The sequence below is a fragment of the Phaethon aethereus genome (genome assembly GCF_964289735.1).
Source record: "Phaethon aethereus genome assembly, chromosome: 9".
NCBI lineage: Eukaryota > Metazoa > Chordata > Aves > Phaethontiformes > Phaethontidae > Phaethon > Phaethon aethereus.
In genome coordinates this window covers 3,234,032-3,253,293 of record NC_138585.1, presented here as the reverse complement: position 1 = coordinate 3,253,293, position 19,262 = coordinate 3,234,032, and the positions used below count along the sequence as shown (strand labels likewise).

Genomic DNA, 19,262 nt, shown 5'->3' with positions numbered 1-19,262 from the left:
ATGGATGCTGAATTTGTGTCTAGAACTGGCAGCAAAGCATGGAAAGAAACTCACTAATCGAAAGGAGGTGAAGTTAATGTTTACATTCTAATCTCCTCTTGTCTGTTCCAGCCAACTGTATTCCACAGACTCTCCAGTTTACCACCTCTGTGAAACTTTTCTGGAAAATATTTCCAGGGAGTCCAGCTCCAACTTTCTACTATAAGCAGGCTGAGTTGTTGGACACTGTAATATCTAAACAAGTGCTGTGGGTTCTCTCAAGATTTCTTCCCTACCCTGTAGCAAAGTTATAGGTCTTACCTTGGGACTTTTTCTCATGCATTGCCACAGCGAATCGTGATCTCTTCTTCAGTCCTTCCAGGAACATGACCACCAGTTCAGCAATGACAACGCTGTTTACAGACGTCAGGACAAACTCCTCGGCACGCAGAGTGATAAGAGTGCAACTCTGTCCAAATGATTTCACTGCCCTACGTATTATTCAACAGGTTGTTAACAGAGCTTCTGAAAAACTTACAGACCCATCTGCAGTCACAGCCAAGGCACCTACACCCCCTTGCAGACAGCTCCCTTACAGTGAGTATTGGTAGTTCTTAATTTGCCTTCTCATGAGTTGGTAGGTGTGAAGGACTGAAGTGGCTCAAGTTCACTCTAGACTCCACCATGTTTTGTACAAAAGTGCTTCATTATAGACAAAAAAGCACCCTTCTCTTGGAGTAACTGGGCAACTAATTAAAGCTGTGACAGTCCTCACAGAAGTATTTTTTGTGTATGTAAAACCCTATTCTCTGAGTGATCTGATGCAAGGATGTATGCCCTGAGCAAGCCAATGGTTACCCTCTCTCCCTCAGTTATCCTGTTCAGGATATCACACCTGAGAAGTATACGAACTCCCAGCATGCATAACAGATGATGGCTTAACTATGTTAGTTATTTGGGCTGTTTTTGTCTTGATTCATGTCCGTGCTTCCATATACCTTTCTGACTGAGTAGGATCACCTTTCCTTCCACCAGCTGGGAAGATTCAGACATTTCAGTATTTCCTTTACAGGCTGCTCAGAACTTGTCCCTTTCTGTTTCTAGATCTAGGCTAAACCACTTTTCCAGGCTCGGATCAAATCACCTAGGAGGACGGCAAAGAAAGCACACACCCCTCCTACATGGAAGATGCTTTCTGAATATGGGCAGAGATGCCTTCTTCAGATGGTAGAATGCCCCTGCTTTCTGGGGCACTCACCTGTTGGTGTGGATGCCAGTTATCTCTGGGAAGGTCAGCTCAAGGAGCCGCTTTTCTGACTCATCCAAGAAGCAGATACCTTTCCAATTTACAGCAACGATAAAATGGTTCTTGGGCAAGCTGGGACCTGAAAATGCAGGAAAAACTCCTTATCAATGCTATGAAGTCCTCCCCTATTGATCTTCTATCTGTCCTCTACTCCCAGGCTCCAAGCATTACCTGAAAACTTAGTGACTTCAAAGAATCGTGAAAAAAGCAAAGGCCACTGAAAGCGAGCAAAGTCTACAAGTTGTTCCTTCACAGTCTGACAGGAGAGACGGTCCTGTGTGTATAGGGCCTGCAATATAAAAAGATACCCAAGGTTTTCTCAGTAAAATCTGTTTTGCATGATCTGCAAACAATAATGAGCAAGCCTGATCCCAGAGGTTCCCAACAGCCCTCTGCTATCACCAATGTAAAGGGTACCTGGAGAAAGTAAAATCAGAAACAGCCTCCAGGGGCCCAAGCCACATGCAGCTGAGGCTCCCCACAGGCATGTGGATCCCAAAATGCTTTCAAATCCCCACTTCCTGGTTTGTTCAGTGTCTAACACATTTTGAGTGCCATGGAAATAATTCGGGTAACCCATCCAGATCATTCCATCCCATGCCCATCCCGATGCAACTGTCAGATGTAAGATAGAGAGCCTTAAAAGATAATCTGTTCAGAGATTTAAACATACTTTTTTCGTTCTGCCACCCTTTTGAGCCCTATGTGGAAGAATGAGTGGAAACATTCTTCAGTCCCCCAGTCTTAATTAACTATTTGGGATGTGCCTACTGAGATGTTCTTCCTTCTTCCCTCAGCGGGCTATTCATAAAAGGAAATGGTGAAAGAAGCAGAAGCTGGTGCTTGAGAGTGGTTACCCAGCAGCGCCAGACAAACCTCTTACCTTAGCATGTGCGTAGGTTATAAGGCTCACCCACTTTTCCAGGGGCTTGGACTTCAGCTGTTTCACTGGGATACAGTCATGGAGCATCTTCTGCACAAGTTCATTGTGGATGGAATCTCCAAACTGGATGTAACAATATTTTGCACCTATCTCCACCAAATCCTCCTCCTGAAACAATTAATCCATCAAGAGAGGCCCAGTAAGATGTCACAAAGTCCAGCTAGCCGTGTTCAACCTTGAAGCCAGTTTAGGAATGGGGTTTTCTCCATTTTTGTCTGGGTAACTCTTGATAGTCATCCAGCATAAGGAGAGATGAACTTCACAAAATCATAGCGTCAAAGAGATTATTAGCAAAGTTATTTTAAAAGGACTTAAACTGCCCCTTTGGACATGACTCCAGCTGCTACATGAATGGAAAGTTGCAGGGGAAAAAGAGTATTAATTACAGCTGCCAGTGTGACAGCTGGCACAATCATCTCGACAAGAACTGTCCATTAATAAGAGAAGGGTTGTTCACAGCCACTAGAAACTTCATTCATCTTCCTGCTTTTTAATGTGGGAAATATTAACATAGTTTTGTCTCTTTAGGAGGATGAATAAGGAGACCCACCTTCTCACAACGGTACTCTCCAAACCGAATGCCACGAATGACTTGGTGGTAAATGAGATCAGTGCTGATAGGATCCTCCTGGGAGTTGTGCCAGGGGGTGAAGATTTCCTTCCGGAAGTAGAGTCGCCAGGGCGCATTACGTTCGTGTGTGCGCCGCTCCTTTGCTAGCTGTTCGCACTGAGAGATGGCATCCAGGACATGATCTCGTCCCCCACCCAGTGACCAGACCTAGAACAAAGGGACACTGCATTTCCTGGCACTCCTGCTTTGGATCTGAGTGAAGGACAACAAACCCAAAGCTCCTGGTCTCTTGACAGCAAGAAAAACTCTGAAAAGGTAAGCAGATGGTTGTGCAAGTTATACTTTGGTAAATGTGTGTATTTTTATGCACAGGGATAGTATTGGGAAAAAGTTGGAAGATAACACAAAGCAGCTCTGGTTTGCAATCTTCTGTCTCCTTGTGTTTTGTTTGTCCCCTGTATATCCCCTTAAGTGCACATGCAAGTGTTACTGTAACCTTAACCAAAATTCCGTCTCTGAATTAATTTCCTTGATATTGGTGCCTAACTCTGAGCGCCAAGATGTTATCCTGCTGTGTATGTCTGTTTTACAGCATTACTGTAAAAAAAAAAAAAAAAAGCAAAGGGGAGGAGAGGCTAAAATGCCAGCATGTGGGCTAACAGCAGCAGCCCTGGCAAGGACTTTGGCTTTCAATGCCGCATGATAGGGGCTGCATCAGCAGCACTGTAACACGGAACAAGAAAGTTACCTGCAGCAGTGCAGGTGGGAAATATGTCTCTGAGCAGAGATCCCTAGCGTGTGAGACCTGCTAGTTTCACCTTGCTCCAGCAGTTCTGCAGTGCTGCATGCACAACGAGCAGGTGGGATCCCAGAACATGGCGGGAGACCACAGTTCTGCACTGCCCATGCATGGGAGCAGGGACACTAGTCAATTATGTGACCTGGCAAAGGAAACGGGCCTGCCGCAGGAATAGGTAAGTGGCTAGCCAGCAAGAAAGGCAGAATAGGATTATCAGGTCCTGAGATTCAGCTGGGATTCAGAACTAACTTGGTCTCATCATAGGACTGGGACGGGTATGCTTCCAGAAGTCAGAGGGAGTCTTCAGTGAGGCTGGGTGGATGGCCACAACTCCAAAGAGAGGGAAGGGAGCTTTCGTTCTATTTTTCTACACTTTACCTTATCAAACACAGCAATGTAGAGTGAAAAACCAAACACATCCTTCAGTTTGGTTTTATCTGCTATGAACTGACAGATCTCTTTGGCAATGGAAGCAGAGTCTGCAGGGACAGTGATGCTTTTGCCATTCATCAGGGTGACATTAAACATAATGGGTTTCTTCTGCTTTGTTGCCTGTAAGACAGAGTCAAATGAGAGAAACAAATTATGGGCAAACCTTACTTTTCTTTGAAGAATGAAGAAGGCATTTAGATTTAAGAGCTCCGCACACTGTACACCCTAGTCAACAATCTTTAAGTGAACCTCCAATGCGCACACAGTTTCTTCAATGCATGGTGAGTCTTAAATATAAATTACTTCCCTGGAGCAGCACTGGAGTCAAATTCCCTCCTCCCCACAACTCAGAGGAGTTGATAATCACATAACAGTGTAGACTGATAGACTGTTCGTGAGCTGTATTTGGCCTGATGACTTTCAGGTACAGCCTTACATGCATCAGTGGAGACATGGCCTGAAGGAAGTGTTTTGCCCAGGGACGTGTGCGTTAGGGTATGGGTTCACTCACATTTAGGAAGGAATTGAAGTGAGGCCTTCACTTTAAGGGGGGGATGCATGGGTGTGTGTGACTTCTAATTACTAGGGTGACATATAAAGGAAGGGGGAGAGCGATGTAGCCCTATTGTATGCACTTCCTCCCTCCATTTTAAAAGCATAAGCTGTGTTCAGTTCTTTTCGCAAATGCTGGTAAGGGCTTCCTTCAGGGGTGGTTCTGGCCTGCAGCTTCTGAGTGGATGGAGGTGTCTCCCTGCAAAATCATGTGTTGCAGCTTTTAACTTGCATCCTCCACTGCATTTAGGGTAACTGAATAGCCAGAAGAGGTGTATCTAAGAAGCTGTCCAGAACAAAGCAGCTGGTCTTCAATCCCCTTGTCACAGAATCACGGAATAGTTAGGGTTGGAAGGGACCTTTTAAGGTCATCTAATCCAATCCCCTTGTGCAATTGATTTCCATTACTGGATTTAGGAAGATCTATTAGCACAAGTTAGTAAATACAATCCAGCATAAAATTACACAGGTCCATATAAATTAACAAAAAGGGAGTTGCTACCTGAAGTTCCAGCCAGCTCGGAGGTTCGGTCCGTGCTCCATTGACATAGGTACGTCTCAGACGTTCAGCACAATACGGTGCATAGCCTGTGGGTCCATGGTGGATGAAATTCAACAGGTACTATATGCGCAGAGCACAAGAGAAAGTTAGGAAACACTAATCCTCATAAACCCCTAGAAACCTTGTGCAGCTCATAGACTGGATTAGAGTGATCAGTTAGTTTACAGTTCACCAGAAAGTGTTAAAAGGATTACTGTTTTGGAAAAGGAGGTTTGAGACACCAAGTTTTCTCTCATTCTGCAAAGTTTTTAGACTAAAGAGGGAGGCTTGTGTCAGTCTATTCGCTATGTTTAACAGTATGATGAATATTAGACAGTGGAGACTTTATTCTTATGATTAGGTAGGTGAACCAAATGTTCTGGGAAGAGGGATAATTGCAGGTTAGGGCTGCTGATTATGGTTATTTTTAGGTTTACTAAGTTATCTGGCAATATCAATAGTTGAAGTCCACAATTAAGATTGGATGTTGGAAGAGAGGGGTTGGATAAAATGAGCTTTTGGAATTTGTATGACTGTTATCTTCAATGACATGGTATAAGCATGGACTTGTATTTACATACTTGTATTTAGTGCGAGCGTGGGTCAATCACCTGGTTATTTTAATAATTAAGAATATTCCTAGAGAGAGGGTATGGATTTAGGAAAAAAGAACTAGTGGAAGTCAGATCTTTTGTGAATTTTGCATGGCTCACAGACTTTGGATTAAGACTGGTATCCATACATGTCTATGGCTTGCGTCTGGTTTGTTCCAAGTAGTGGCTACTTAGCAGAATTTATGATTAGATTAGTTATTTGAGCTAGGGTATCAATAAAGCAAGGCTGAAGATTCAGGGATATCTATGGGTTCTGCTTGCCTCTAAGACCTAGGAGGAAGGCTGATGTCAAGTTGGAGCTACAGGTTTTGTTGGCTGGGTTGTTTTTTCCCATGATGAACTGGATTTATCATCCATTTAAATTTGGAAATTAACGTATTTAAGAAAATTACGAAAAAGCCCAAATCTCTATTGGATTTTGTAGGGCTTGGAGATGTAGGATAAGAACTGGTAAAATATGGGGAATTATTTTGTACTGGACTCCTGAGTACATTTAATTACTAGGATTGTAACTGCAGACAGCTCTTAAATGTTGGAAATGAAGAACTGGAGAGGATAAAATTTGCCAGATTCTTTGCAGATTACAGATCTAAATAAGGGCTGTAATCACACCAGAACCCGACTCGTATGGCATGTAATGAAAAAGAATTAAATGTGTGTACAGCAATCATTTATCTAAATTCCCACATAAGCATAGGAGATGAGTTTCTGCTAAAATCACAGCACCAGCTGCTATGGCAGCCAAAGAGTTTATGTGGCTATTTGTATCAAAATACACAAAAAACCTGATCAGCTAAGGCATTTAAGCTGCTGTAGGAAAGGTTAGTAGTGTACCTTCACAAATATGTCCGAAGGAGGAAAGCAACCAAGGCAAAGGGACAGAAGGATCCAGCCTCGAGCATAGCTGCTCCTGTTGCTGTTTTCAGTGAGTTGTTTGCAAATCTGGCAATAAATCTCATCTCTGTAATAAAACATGTGAAAGCAACAGATAATGATTCACTGTCTGAACTGTTTTTGGCTACGTTTCCACTGCAAGCTTGGCATGGCTGCAGTATGACGAAGTGGATCTGAGCGAGGTTTAACCACATTAGCTAGGATACCACCTGTAACGTGGAAATAACTGTGGTGTTGGCTTTGGCAGGAAAAGGCTCATGGTATACTTAGTGCTTTTTGCCACCTCTTGTTACTCAAGAAGTTCAAGTGCAATTCCCATGCTGGATGACCTCTTGTGACAAGCAGGGGGACTGTGCAGGGATAACAATTGCTTGGTCATCCAGCTATGAAATGGCATTGCTGTTGCTCCACATGTGAAACTTGCTCTAAGCTCTCTACAGTATGTGGCTTGTGTCTCATGGCTCTTGTCTGTCTGCTCATAAGTGGATTTTGGGATAAGGATAGGGGGTCACCCTGCTTAATTTTATATTTTAGTAAACTTGGAGTGAGTCTTTGGACGTGAATGGAGGAAAGGGTGATACAGAGTAAGCTTCTGAAAATGCAAGTTGCCTGCAGCAAGAACATAAGGGAAAAAGATGCAAAAATCTGCATGCAAACAAAACTGCTATTTAAAAATAATCTTAAATCTTCTGGACTCTTGGAACACACATTTGGCAAGTCTGATGTGGGAGGACACAATGTGGATGAGGTTTTTGTTCCCAGACAGGACATGTGGTGATAGCACAGTCTGAGGGAGTCAATACTTAGCGTGTGGCTGTTACAATACGTTGATTAAAGGCAATTTTTGCCAGCTGAGGATCTGCTTCAAGGAATGCAGCCCATGACTGAGGTCAAGGCAGGGCCTGTGCCTACGGGCTTTGTTACAGAGAAGTGTTGCATAAGCTAAAATGGGCTAAAAGGGAGGAGAGAATGCACAGGGTCAGGTCAGAACCAACACTACTTCTGTCTCATCCTCACACCATGCTTGGCCTAAGGTCCAGCCTCACACCACTTGTAAGCAGGATTTCTTCTTCTAGTGGGTGATATACTCAGCAAGCCAGGCCTTCAACTGTCTGATCTGGGGACATTGCTTGAGGGCTCAGAAACAGGCTATTGGGAAATTGAGGTTATGAACACCTCTCATACACCTAGTGTACATTAACTCCATACTTCTTACTGTCTCTTCTGACTGTTTCTTCTCCCTTATACTAGGGCTGTGTTCCACCTTCAGGTGTTACTGGGGTACAGCCCTGAACTCTGCCCCATTGCATATCTGTGGGGTATTCAGAAAGCCATACATGGAGGCAGCTGACCTAAACTACAAGAAGAAGATACCAGAAAAGGCCGTAAGGGAGTCATTCCTGTCCCCTCTGATAAAGGTGAACCATCCTTCGAAGAGGTGTGTGGCCTACAATCTCGGTTCTATATGACTAGCTTGGGCTTTCAGTCAGGAATCCCCAGAGATAAATGTGACACATCTCCAGCACTTGGAAAATGCCTGGGACTGTGGAAAGGGAATGCTGGATTTCCTTGATGTAATGGGTGCCTGGTCCTAGGAAGGAGGTACAAATTTCTTACCTGATGGCAGGGCGCAGAATTGCATTGCCAATAATAAAGTGCACTTTTTCTAGGTTGGACATAGGTCTCTCAGAGATTGAGCTGTCCTCCTGGCAAGCCTCTTCTCCACTTCTCAGCTGGTCTGTCACCTGAAAGAAACCAAGCAGAACCGCAGAATATTCTAGAAACCTTCCTTCTGTTTCCAGGCAGCTCCCCCAGAAATGAGAGACATTCCTTCTCTATCTTTCTGGGTAAAACTCTTTCTGCTCAGTGCAGGAGCAGTTAGGAACAGACCATATTTCCCCCTCTCTCAAGCTAACTCATAAAATGCAGTTTTACAGCACTATTACTGGCTAGGAGAACTTTCTTGTACTGTCCTGTACAGCCCTAAGCACTTGGTGGTTCTCAGTCTGCTCAGGGCTTTGGGCAAACTGTTCTGTAATACCAACAATTCTCAATAATAAATTGTTCCCTGTGTTCAGGGGTCACTCTTCAGCAGGAAGGGATGAAGTGAATCTGCTGAAGAATGAATGACAACAGTGCACATGGGGATCGTTCTAAAAGCAGAACAGTGCACCAGGTATCCCACATGCAGAGCTGCACTGGCTTGGCAGTGGAGCAAGTTCCCAGCTGGGAGGTTGCTGTCACATAACATCTGTCAGAAGATGAAGACAGGGTTCCAGGCAAAAAGGCTTAGGGAAAGCAGTTTATTTCCACCTCTTACCTTCCCTGTCAACTTGGATGACCGCTTTAGCTTCAGGGAAGAGATCCCCTTGGAAATCTTGTTATCCTTTCTGCTTTCTCTCTACAACACACATTACCATTACAGGAAATTAGTTTAATGCACAGCAAGAGTGATTCATTAAGGAAGAAAAGATGCTCAAATGGAGATGTTTTTGTTTTGTCCCTTCCTGCCAGAAGGAGCTGCAGTGTCCTCCAGGACTGACAGGGGCCCTTTTGCACTTCTGGCATTTCAAGTACAGTAGCATGAAAGGGTTCCTTTGCTTTTCTCATTTTTGCCAGAACAGCACAGAAACCAAGGAAAGCAAATGAAAATACAACACGTCCTGCTCCTCTCACCATATTTGGGCTGTCATTCCTGAACTGGACCTGGTTTTTCCTTCCAAGTGTGTCATATATCTGTGTCATCATGGAGCTGCTCTTGGTGGTGGCATTCTTGGCAAACATTGCTGGCTCTGGCAGGTCCCCCATGAACCTCAGGATGATAACCCACACGACTAGAGAAGCCTGTAGTAGCAGAAAGCCCTGTCAGAAACTGCCAAGAGAACCAATGGCCTCATGCTATTTCTTCCTGTTTAGATGAGATCATTTTCTTCCTTTACCCAGTCCAAGCTGTTAAAATTCTCGCCTTTTACACCAGGAGTTTACTTTCATGTCAGACAACGTGAAAGCAACATTCACAACACTCTCATGCTAAAGGAAGAGGGTGCAGCTCTAGTGGGAAGGACAGATTTGCTTTGTGATTGCTGAGCCCTCACCATTTCCTTTATTGGCACCTTGCAGGTGCGCTGTGGCTGGGGTGAGGCAGAGAAACCTTGGCTGAACGACACTCTGCGTTTACCCACCTGGGCAGATAAGCCGTGGAGTGAACTCTTCCAGGAGCCCTCACACCCAGAACTAGAAAGCCAAGCAATAGCCAAGTTTTTGCAGCATGGGATCCTCCATTCTGCAAGGCTGCTTAGCATTAAAAAAACCCTCCCCTCCTCAATCCCCCTGTGGTTCAACATGAAAATTGGAGGCCTGGGCCTCCCGCTTCTGTCCTAACTCACAGACCAGCAACCCTAACAAGAGCAGAGAGATGGGTGAGCTCTGATGCTTCTTCTCTCCGGCCCATTTTTGCCCCCAAAGGATATCTGGAGAAGTCAAAACAAGTCTCAGAATTCCCTCTTTATGCAGACTAAAGGTGACCAGAGATTTTGTGCTGGGCAGGTATGTGCGTGAAGTGCCTGCCTGCAGAGTGCCAAAAAATGCTGATGGGAACTACTACTTTCATACAAGTGCTTAGGACTACCTGCTTGGCTCTAAAGTCTCTGGTTCCCAGGGCTATGCCAGAGGTGGAGGGACCCAAGGATGAGGGGAGCAGTAGAAGGCAGGGCTGTGGAGGGAGCAGGTTCAAGAGTAACAAGGAGCAAGATACCAGGACATTGTCCTTGTCATCATGGTAGAGTAGTGGGTGCCGCAGCTGTCTCCGGATGTGTGTATGTGTAGACGACCCCTGGAAATACGTAGCTGCAAACTTTGGGAAGGTGTACTCTTCCAAGCCATCTGCTTCCTCTTCTAGCTCCACACTCATGGGAACCATGTCCAGGTCCACCTCATCCAGTTTGTTAGGCTTTGATTCCAAGTCCTGTGCAGAACATGAAGAAGAAGCGTATTTTCTTTCCCTGTACTCTGATATTCTTATTTTATGTTCTTTTTTTTATCTTTTTTTTTTTTCTTGGCCAATAGGTCCTCCAGAATTTGGCTTTCCAGCTAACCCCAAAGCCATTTTCAGCTGTTAGCAACAGATCATTGGGACTCAGAGCTTGTCCTTCTGAGATGCATCTATTCCATATGGCCTTCCTGTCTTGGTTTTCAGCAGGTGCTATCTCATTGCTCACATCCTGCACTAACCCAGACCATTCTACTCTGCCTGCCTCTTCCTACTCGACTCCATCCTCCACAGCTGTCAGGGCCAGTATATCTCAAATTTTGCTTTTAAGAACATGGGATAACTGGGTCATAAACTTCCACCTTGTTTCAGCTGGAAAATTGCTGCGAGCATTGTCAGCAGAACATATGGTTGGTGCCAAAATGCAGAGAATGGCACTATTTGGTGAGGGTCTGCGGCGCCAAAGAAACAAATGTGCAGTAGCTTTTGAAGACACATGTCCCCAAACTGCATGGGACTAAAAACTTTTGGGAACTGACCTCTGAAAGCAGATTCTGAAGTGTCCATCTGGATGACTAATTTGTGTGATTCTTTCACTGTACAGAAATTCATTGAACAGAATTGACCATTGATGGAATTCCAACAAAGTCAATGGACTTACATGAGGGATGAACATGACCCATTACCAGTCTGCAGCTCTGTACCTCAAAACCCAGAGGAGCCTGTCCTTCTTGGCCTCCGATCATAGAAGGTAAAAACCCAAAAATTTTGTCCACCATTTCTTGGTCACTGATAACATCATGATTTGTTGGTTTATTGGCAAGAGCATTCCTCTTTTGTCTTGCTTCTGCCTCTTCTCTCTCCAGAGTAGCCAGGTGTTCCTTTAAACATAGAAGCTGGTTAGGCATGACTGGAACACCATTCTGCTAGAATGAATGGGTGTGAGAATGAAACACTATTACAAAGGTGTTATGACAGTGAGGTCCAGCTCTGCTAGTGCGGTGTTGGAATGTGAAGTTAAATGTTGCTTGTGCTAAGCAGCCACAAAGACCTAGCACATCAGCAGCAGGGCCTTGCTCTTACAGCTGTCCTTATAGACTGTTGGCCTATTGGTAATGATGTGCAATTTTTCCAGACCTTTATCAACAAGAGATAATAGAGGAAAACCACAGAATTCCTAACCGCAGAGAAACCCACATTATTTAAAATTCAAAAATGTTTTGTGTCGGGGGGCTGTAATAGCATTGTGCGTGTTTAGCTGAAGCGCCAGCTCGTACGGCCAACAGAAATGTGCACGTGTTTGCCTTGTCCCATTTCTAAAGTGTCGTTACAAATAGGTTTACAACTATGTCTGCTTTTTATTAAAATTTAGCAGTGCTCAGATCTTTGAACAAGTCTGCAGGTGTGAGCTGGGCAAGCCATCTTGTCAGCCAAGGAATATAGCGCCAACATACTTACCTTTTCTAATCTGGCAGCTTCTTCCCTTGCTTTCACTGGTCCAAGGACTTGGATGAAACGTTTCTCTTCTTCCAAGCGGATATTCCTGGCTTCCAGCTTGCACTTGTTCTGTGAACACCACAACCATTCTGCGACTGTTTCCACAAATGCTGAACCAGCCCCTTCTGCCATTAACAAGCCATCCACACCTGGGACTTTATCCCAACGTGGACTCAGTTCTAGATTTGGCATTTTAGGGAACAGGCCACAGGCAGAAATCTGCAAGCTGGCTTCATCTTGTTTGTACAGCATTAATACAGAAAAAAAAAATCATAGAAAGGCCTCCCATGTGCTGTGGACTGCCAAGGCAGTAAGTACAGGATTTTCTCTGGCAGCGCATACCAAGACACACTGCATTAGGATTCCCTTTTGAACAGATCCCTAAGTGACATTATCAGGGCTTGCTGTAGAAATTGATCTTCCCTTGCAGGAGTGACTGATACACATGCACATCTTATCTTTTTTCCTCCCTTCTGTCAAAAACAGTTCAGCTCTGTCAGTGAAGTTTTGATCCATGATAATAAATACAGAAAGCAGACGTAAACAGTATCGCCTGCTTGAAACCCTGCTTTCATACTTGACGAGCTCAAATTAAAATATTCCAAATTAAATATCCACATTCAACACTTGCTGGTTGTTAAACCTCTATCAGAACTTCATAGAAACAACATGTTCGCAAGGTATCTAGGAACATACCTCCCTCTTCATCCTCTGGTAGGTTCGGCGAGCAAACATGCCCCTTGCATATGCCTGTATAACACATACAGCTTTTTGCTGCTCTGCTATCTTTTGACGCATTAGATAACCACGGCACATGGCTTGAAGCCTGATGATATGAGCCCGGGTTGCTTCATACTGTTTAGCAAGCTGGCGGCTCCGGTAGAGGGCCTGCAGGCGCCCAAAACCCAGCATAATCTGGGGAGGTGGAGAAAAAAGAAGTGATTATGATTGAAAACCATTGAGACTGGGAGTAAGTTGGGATGAGTAGAAGGTAACAAAACTCAGTAACTGGATAAAGACACTGGAAAGGGCTAATGCGATACTGTCTGTTGTGCTTTATTTTCTGCCAGTAATAGGCTTTTAAAATTAGATTATATAGAGTTCTTTTGGGGACCTGTTGTAGGGATTGGCTCCAGAAGTAGCAATGATAGCCTGGGATTATGAGAAGGGAAGGAAGAGAGCAGAAATGAAACCAAGTGAATAGAAAAAAACCCCATACATCTTTGGAGAGATGGGTATGACAATCCCAAGACAAGCAGCAGAGGAGGATGGGGCTGAGAGCAGGGCAACAGCGTGGCTCTTCAGACAGGAATTGTATCACTGATGCAGAATAGAAAATGTTTCTGACTGAAACTGGCAGTTTCTCCTCCTGCCCCTTGCAAATGGCATGTATGGTATATATTAATAATAATCCCTGCCAAACGAATACACAATATGTGAGTGCCCTCAATATGATGTAGCTTTCCTCACCCAGAAAACCCATCATCTATAGAAGATCAGACAATATTTTTAATAATGTAAGATTGATATAATGATTTTTCTGGTAATTTTCTACAGATTCCCAGTTTTCCTATAACAGTTGTAGAAGACACTTTACTCATAGCATGGTGGTGATGCAGAAATGCTAGCCTTGGACTCCTGATTAGAAGAAGGGTGGTGTCACTCATATGTCAGGCGACTGGAGCCAGGCCTGCCAGAGGTTAGTTGGGTTACTGTTTCACCAGAAAGCAGAAACGTCAGAGGTTCAGCAAGCCCTCAGAGGTCCAACAGCCCTCCTTGAGCTTTACACCCTGCCATCTTGCCTCTCCTCCCTTCAGTTGTGAACATCTTCATTCCTAATATTCTACTCAGTCTGGCAGGGGATAGTATATAAACACTAACACAGAAATATAGATATATGTGTGTGTGTGTATATATATGTATATATATAAAGATATATATTTTTGTATATACCCGCCTCTTACCATTCTGAAATCCTTCCGGCAGCAGTAGCCTCGCCAGGCTGATTGAATGGTTACAGCAGACTTCCTCTGTTTCAGAAACTGCTTCCTAAGCAGACAGGTGAGGTGACAAACAGTAGGTTATTTCTGCTGCTTCTTATGATAATAGTAAAGAATAAGGTGGCATTTTTTTCCTTTTATGAGATATCTACAGTCTGATTTCAGCCTTATCTGCTGTCTAGGAACACTAGAGCCAGGAAAGCTATTGTTCAACTAACTAGCTCAATTATTAGTTGACGCCTTGCCAGGGCAAGTTTGAAGCTCAGCGAGGGCTGTTCTTTCTGCTTCTGAGTAGCTTGAAAAAAGTATTATGTTGCAGCAGAAAGATTAGTGTGGTCAGATACTTTTGTAGTACATGCTTCAAAATTGTCCTCGCTCGAAGCATTTCGTCTGCTTAGATGATCTCCATGCTGATTGAAAGGCCAGAATAGGCTGTTTTGCCTGACCTTTTCTGTCAATAATAGCCTTAGGAAATTTCACCTAGGCTCAGCTCATCCTGCAAGTATAGCAGCACCATGAATCAGTTGAGCTCACAAAGTGTTTTCCTATTTGCTTTGCTATATCCATTTGCTAGTAGGAAGGATGAGATAAAGTATTGCTAATCCACCTTGATACATCTGATCTAACTTTGCCCATAATGATGCAAAAATACTCATAGCAACTGCAGACCAAATTCACTGCTGTGGTAGGAAAGCTCTGTAAGAACTGAAAAAGCCCTTGCACCAAGCCTGGATAAATTAACACCCCCATCTGACGGCCACTTGCTCCCCAGTGTTCTAACTGCCAGGACTGGGAGCCCATCTGAGAAAGATGAACCTCCCATGGTAAAAGCTGTCACGCTGTGGCTGTCAGAAGTGGCACATAGCTCTGACTGTTTAAAAATAAAAGCAAGGTGAGGCTTTTAGGGAGATGTGCTACTCTGTTAGATAGCAGGCAGAGTTTGAAGAAAGGGGGAAGTTTTTGGGCATTTGTGTCATGTTTTATAGTTCTTGCTTCTCTACCATCAGGAATATTTCTAAACCAAACCAGGATTCAGTCCTATATCATGGTTCTGGTTGGGGGATACAAGATTAATAAGTACAAACCATGATGTAAAGCATTTAATGAGGACAAACATTTACTTGACAGTGGCTAAATTTCACTTCTGACGATATTTCAAACTAAACAAAACAAAATGCAAGAATTGTGCATCTTTGGCAAAGAGAAGGACTAGTTAGTTTCTATCTGATTCTCTTCTATGTCTTCTATCAACGAAGCATCCTAAATAAGAGAGTCCTTGTAGCCCTGAGAAGGACACAGATTCCACAGGGATTTCCTGCTTTCTAGATACCTATTGTTTACTGTAAATATTAAGTGCAAATCTTCCTTCCAGCCCTTACTTTTCATACAAGCTGCATGTGCCACAGCGCTGCATTTTGAAAAGCATCATGAAAATAAAGAAATCGAACCAGAACAAATCTTTGTGCAAAATTTACACAGATGCACTGTGCGCTGTTACATGATGAGTGCTAAATTTAGGGCTAGTGGAAGGTATGGATTGATACATTTCATACTTGAAAACGCTTCACAGAGTGTGTTGAACTGCATCACAAAAATTACTGCTTCAAACCACAGCAAATTCCCTTCTGTAAGATCACTGACCTGTCTTTCAATCCTCTCATCACCTTCTGGATAAGAACAACCTTATCTGTGAGTATATTTTGGCGTTGCAGCTCCAATACTGTATCATGATGATCCTGTTAAAAGAAAGTGTCGATATGCCAGCTGAACAGACACCTCCACAACTTCTGGAAATGGGACACCTGGTCTGAGAGAGGCCCAAAATCAGCATGATGCAGTGCATTTAAAATGCATTTGTGGAACTGCAGTAGGAAGTGTGCATACCGCCTGACCACACCATGTCTGGCCGTCGCCATAAACAAGCAGAAAATCTGCTTGCAATAAGACTGTTTTTACCTGGGGGAATGCCACGAACAAGGAAGTCCCCTGCAACAGTGGGCTGGTATCCACTTCTTTTTTATGCTCAAGGCTTTAGCAGAGACCAATGCATTGCACTGTGCTGTTTTAGCTGCAACACTGGAGCACAGGAACAGGATCAGCCTCTCCTACACCCAGCTGTGTTCGTTAAATTATTTGGCCTTCAGGAACAAAGCTCCAGCCTCAGATTCAAGAGAGAGTTTATTAGACAACCCAGTCCTTCTGGGTCACCACTCTTGCAGAAGCAGGTCAAGCTATACTGTGAAGCACTCAGTTTTTCAGGAGGAGAGACAATAAACTGTCCTTTCTACTTACTTTAAGGAAAATCTTGGTCTTTCCAGCTTGCCAGCTTTCATCCTTGCCCAGCACTGCTTCAGAGATGCTGATACAGCTCTGTCGAGCATCATTCTTCAGCTGATGTGCAAAAGCAGCATCATGTTAGGGCTTGGTTGGAAACACAGCACACTATGTAAGGATCTATTGCCCTGCATTTCAAAGGGCGAAGAACAGAAACAGATGAGGTCTTACAGACCTCTGGGCTGACAGTATAATGAATGAAAATGGTTCAGCTCAAATGGTCAAAAAAAGGAGGAGTATGAGTGCCCAGCCAAGCATTCCAGACTTCAAGTGCAAGGAGGATGTTAGAGACCTCAGAAGTGTGTGATTACAGAAAAGAAACATTGAAGGGCAATGGGGATGACACCCTGCCTGGGATGTCTGTGTGGAGCAGGTCAAGGATAGCAGGATCTAAAAGCACCTCTACTATTTCAACGAAGGTCCAAGTGAGTATGTAAGTAGTTAGCCACAGTTACTGCGATGACAGTTACTCTGGTGACAGCTCTCTCAACTGTGCCAGCAATAATCCAAGAACTTTCTGCTGTGGGAAAGACTAAAGCTTCATAAGGAAAAGTTAGATTAGCCTTGAACCAGGTTTGTGCTAACACACCTGTTCTCGAAGAGACCACGGCAGGAGAACTCTGTATCTGTCAAAGAACTCCTCAAAGCTGTAGCGAATTGGGTAGCCAGCTTTCCTGATCTGAATGGTTTCCATCATCCCTGAATATCGCAGCTGTTTGATACACAGCTCCCGGTTGAACAACTGAAAGGGAAAGCAGAGAAGGAGGAGACTTAGCATTGACAGAAGTTACACATGCAGCATTCCTCAGAACATATCTATTAACCTCCAACCTCAGAGTGCCTGCAAAGTGGCCTACTATGCTTTTTTTTTTATTGCATTTCCTATTTCTTCAGTGCCCTAAATTAATTCATTGCAGGCATAAACAAGTCCCCCAAAAGTGTCTTCAAATTTGTGTTTACTGACAGTGGAAACAGTCCATTAACTTCAGTCTGGCTTTAGCAACCGTTTTCAATTCTACAACTGCAATTTCAGATGAACAATAAATTGTTCATATAATTTTTCAGGTGCAAATAACTGCAGTAGCAACTTGGGCCTTTGGGCATAGCCATGCAAAACATAGCATGAGTGCTGCTAGTTTCTTGTAATGCAGATTAAAAATAGGCTCGCTAAGCAACATGCAGTACTTTAAAAATTATTAAGTCATTTGACCAACACCAATACGAGGTTTTAATGTAGAAGTGAGTCATGATGATCTGAGTTCCAGCCAAGTGTCTTAAGGACAAACTTGCTCCTCTTCTCCTGTAGTGTCAAATTAAGCCACATCACCCCTCTCAAACACCAACAGCTCTCCTATTCTCTCTCAGGCTATTTCATAGTATGATAATTGTTGGATCCTAATGTTTTTTGTTTGTCCCCTTGTTGAGGGGCTAGAAAGCCTCCAATTTTGTCCTTATCTTTACAGCGAATGCTTTTACAACTCCTCTCAGGAATACACCTATGTGCTTTTTTACCACCTATTACTCTATGATGCTTTTAGAGATGTTTTTGTAAATTAACAAGGCTATATCCTACCACCGTTTTTATTCTAGTAATAGCCTGTACTCCAGCTCTTCTTGGCTGAAGTACAGATATAAAACACTACACAACAACTGACAGCTTTTTCTCATTAAAAATTTTACTGAAGACAAGACCTCATATTGTTAAAACATTACCAGTGGTTTCTTGTAGTCATTTGGTTTGATGCAGCGGATGAAGTATGGCTGGCACTGCTCAAGGATTTTCATTAGTTTTTCCAGGGATTGCTTGAACTGTCCTCCCAGAGTAGAGAGCCGTTTAGTCGTATCCAAGCCCTGGGGAGAGTAAGCACATGCTGACTGCTACATCATTCACTGTCAGAGGGCCAATTAATAAATCTTTGTATTTTTGTTCCATGTAACAATATCACACAACTGCCAGAAAAAAGTATTTATTATAATGGGAGCTAAATCTGCCACCTGTATCGTATTAATTTGGAGTTACTCTTGCAAAGAAAGTCTACTGAGCTCTGTCACCTACTTGGGCACTAAGTTCTAGCAGTGGGGGGTGGCTGTGGCAGAACAAATTCTACCCACAGGAGCCCACATAGGCCTGTCTCTTCCAACCAAGGCTGTGTTTAGTGTAGGGCCTTGGTGCCAAGCTATTATTCATGGGTGTGTGAAAGCTTGGTGAGAAACAGCCGCTCCCAAAGCAATAATAACCTCCAGGCCAGATGTTTTGCTGCCATCTCATAGCTAAGAAGGAATGCTGAAGATCCAGAACAGCTCATTTCTTTGAGATGAGGATGACTGATCACCTTCCTCATTAATACTACAGTAAGCAGTGAAAAGGCAAACTTTTACTGGAGGATAAGGTAAGAGCTGCATATAAAGTGCTTTATGTCTCACTGCTGCTGGGTTGAATTTTGCTCCCAGTTGCAGTAGTGTAACCCCAAAGGGGCTGCACTTGGCTGCAGTTAGTTCCCAAATTCCCCAGCTTCTCTGAAAGCACAATTCCACCTATGTCTTTTTCACACAGATCACACAGTAGGCCTAAGCTTCTACCTCCTAGTACGTTTTAAGGGCTCATTAAACTACGATGGTAACAGTGCAGATTCCAAGTAACAAACGGATTCCACTGGCCTTTTACACACAGGCATGGAGCTAATCATCGCAGCACAGTACAGCTAGTTTGTTTGTTTGGGGGGTTTTGGTGGATTATGTGGGTTTTTTGTTGGTTTTGTTTTGGGTTTTTTTCCCAAGTAAATAATTTAAAGTCCAGTCCCTCACTTTCATG

At 43.6% G+C, this 19,262-nt stretch overlaps 1 protein-coding gene across 1 annotated transcript in view; it reads right to left on the bottom strand.

The window, feature by feature from the left end:
* The window catches only part of MYO7B (myosin VIIB), a gene marked incomplete at both ends in the record, with an annotated part of 48,064 nt that overhangs the window by 14,036 nt on the left and 14,766 nt on the right, over positions 1-19,262 (bottom strand). Inside the window, 20 exons of the mRNA XM_082003908.1 lie at positions 301-470; positions 1,238-1,364; positions 1,457-1,574; positions 2,169-2,336; positions 2,779-3,006; positions 3,977-4,150; positions 5,085-5,204; positions 6,572-6,698; positions 8,249-8,376; positions 8,952-9,032; positions 9,308-9,475; positions 10,386-10,595; positions 11,324-11,500; positions 12,078-12,185; positions 12,813-13,031; positions 14,081-14,165; positions 15,758-15,852; positions 16,409-16,507; positions 17,040-17,192; positions 18,164-18,301. Of these exons, the coding sequence (XP_081860034.1) occupies positions 301-470; positions 1,238-1,364; positions 1,457-1,574; positions 2,169-2,336; positions 2,779-3,006; positions 3,977-4,150; positions 5,085-5,204; positions 6,572-6,698; positions 8,249-8,376; positions 8,952-9,032; positions 9,308-9,475; positions 10,386-10,595; positions 11,324-11,500; positions 12,078-12,185; positions 12,813-13,031; positions 14,081-14,165; positions 15,758-15,852; positions 16,409-16,507; positions 17,040-17,192; positions 18,164-18,301 (2,893 nt within the window). The remainder of the gene's footprint in view (positions 1-300; positions 471-1,237; positions 1,365-1,456; positions 1,575-2,168; positions 2,337-2,778; positions 3,007-3,976; positions 4,151-5,084; positions 5,205-6,571; positions 6,699-8,248; positions 8,377-8,951; positions 9,033-9,307; positions 9,476-10,385; positions 10,596-11,323; positions 11,501-12,077; positions 12,186-12,812; positions 13,032-14,080; positions 14,166-15,757; positions 15,853-16,408; positions 16,508-17,039; positions 17,193-18,163; positions 18,302-19,262) is intronic.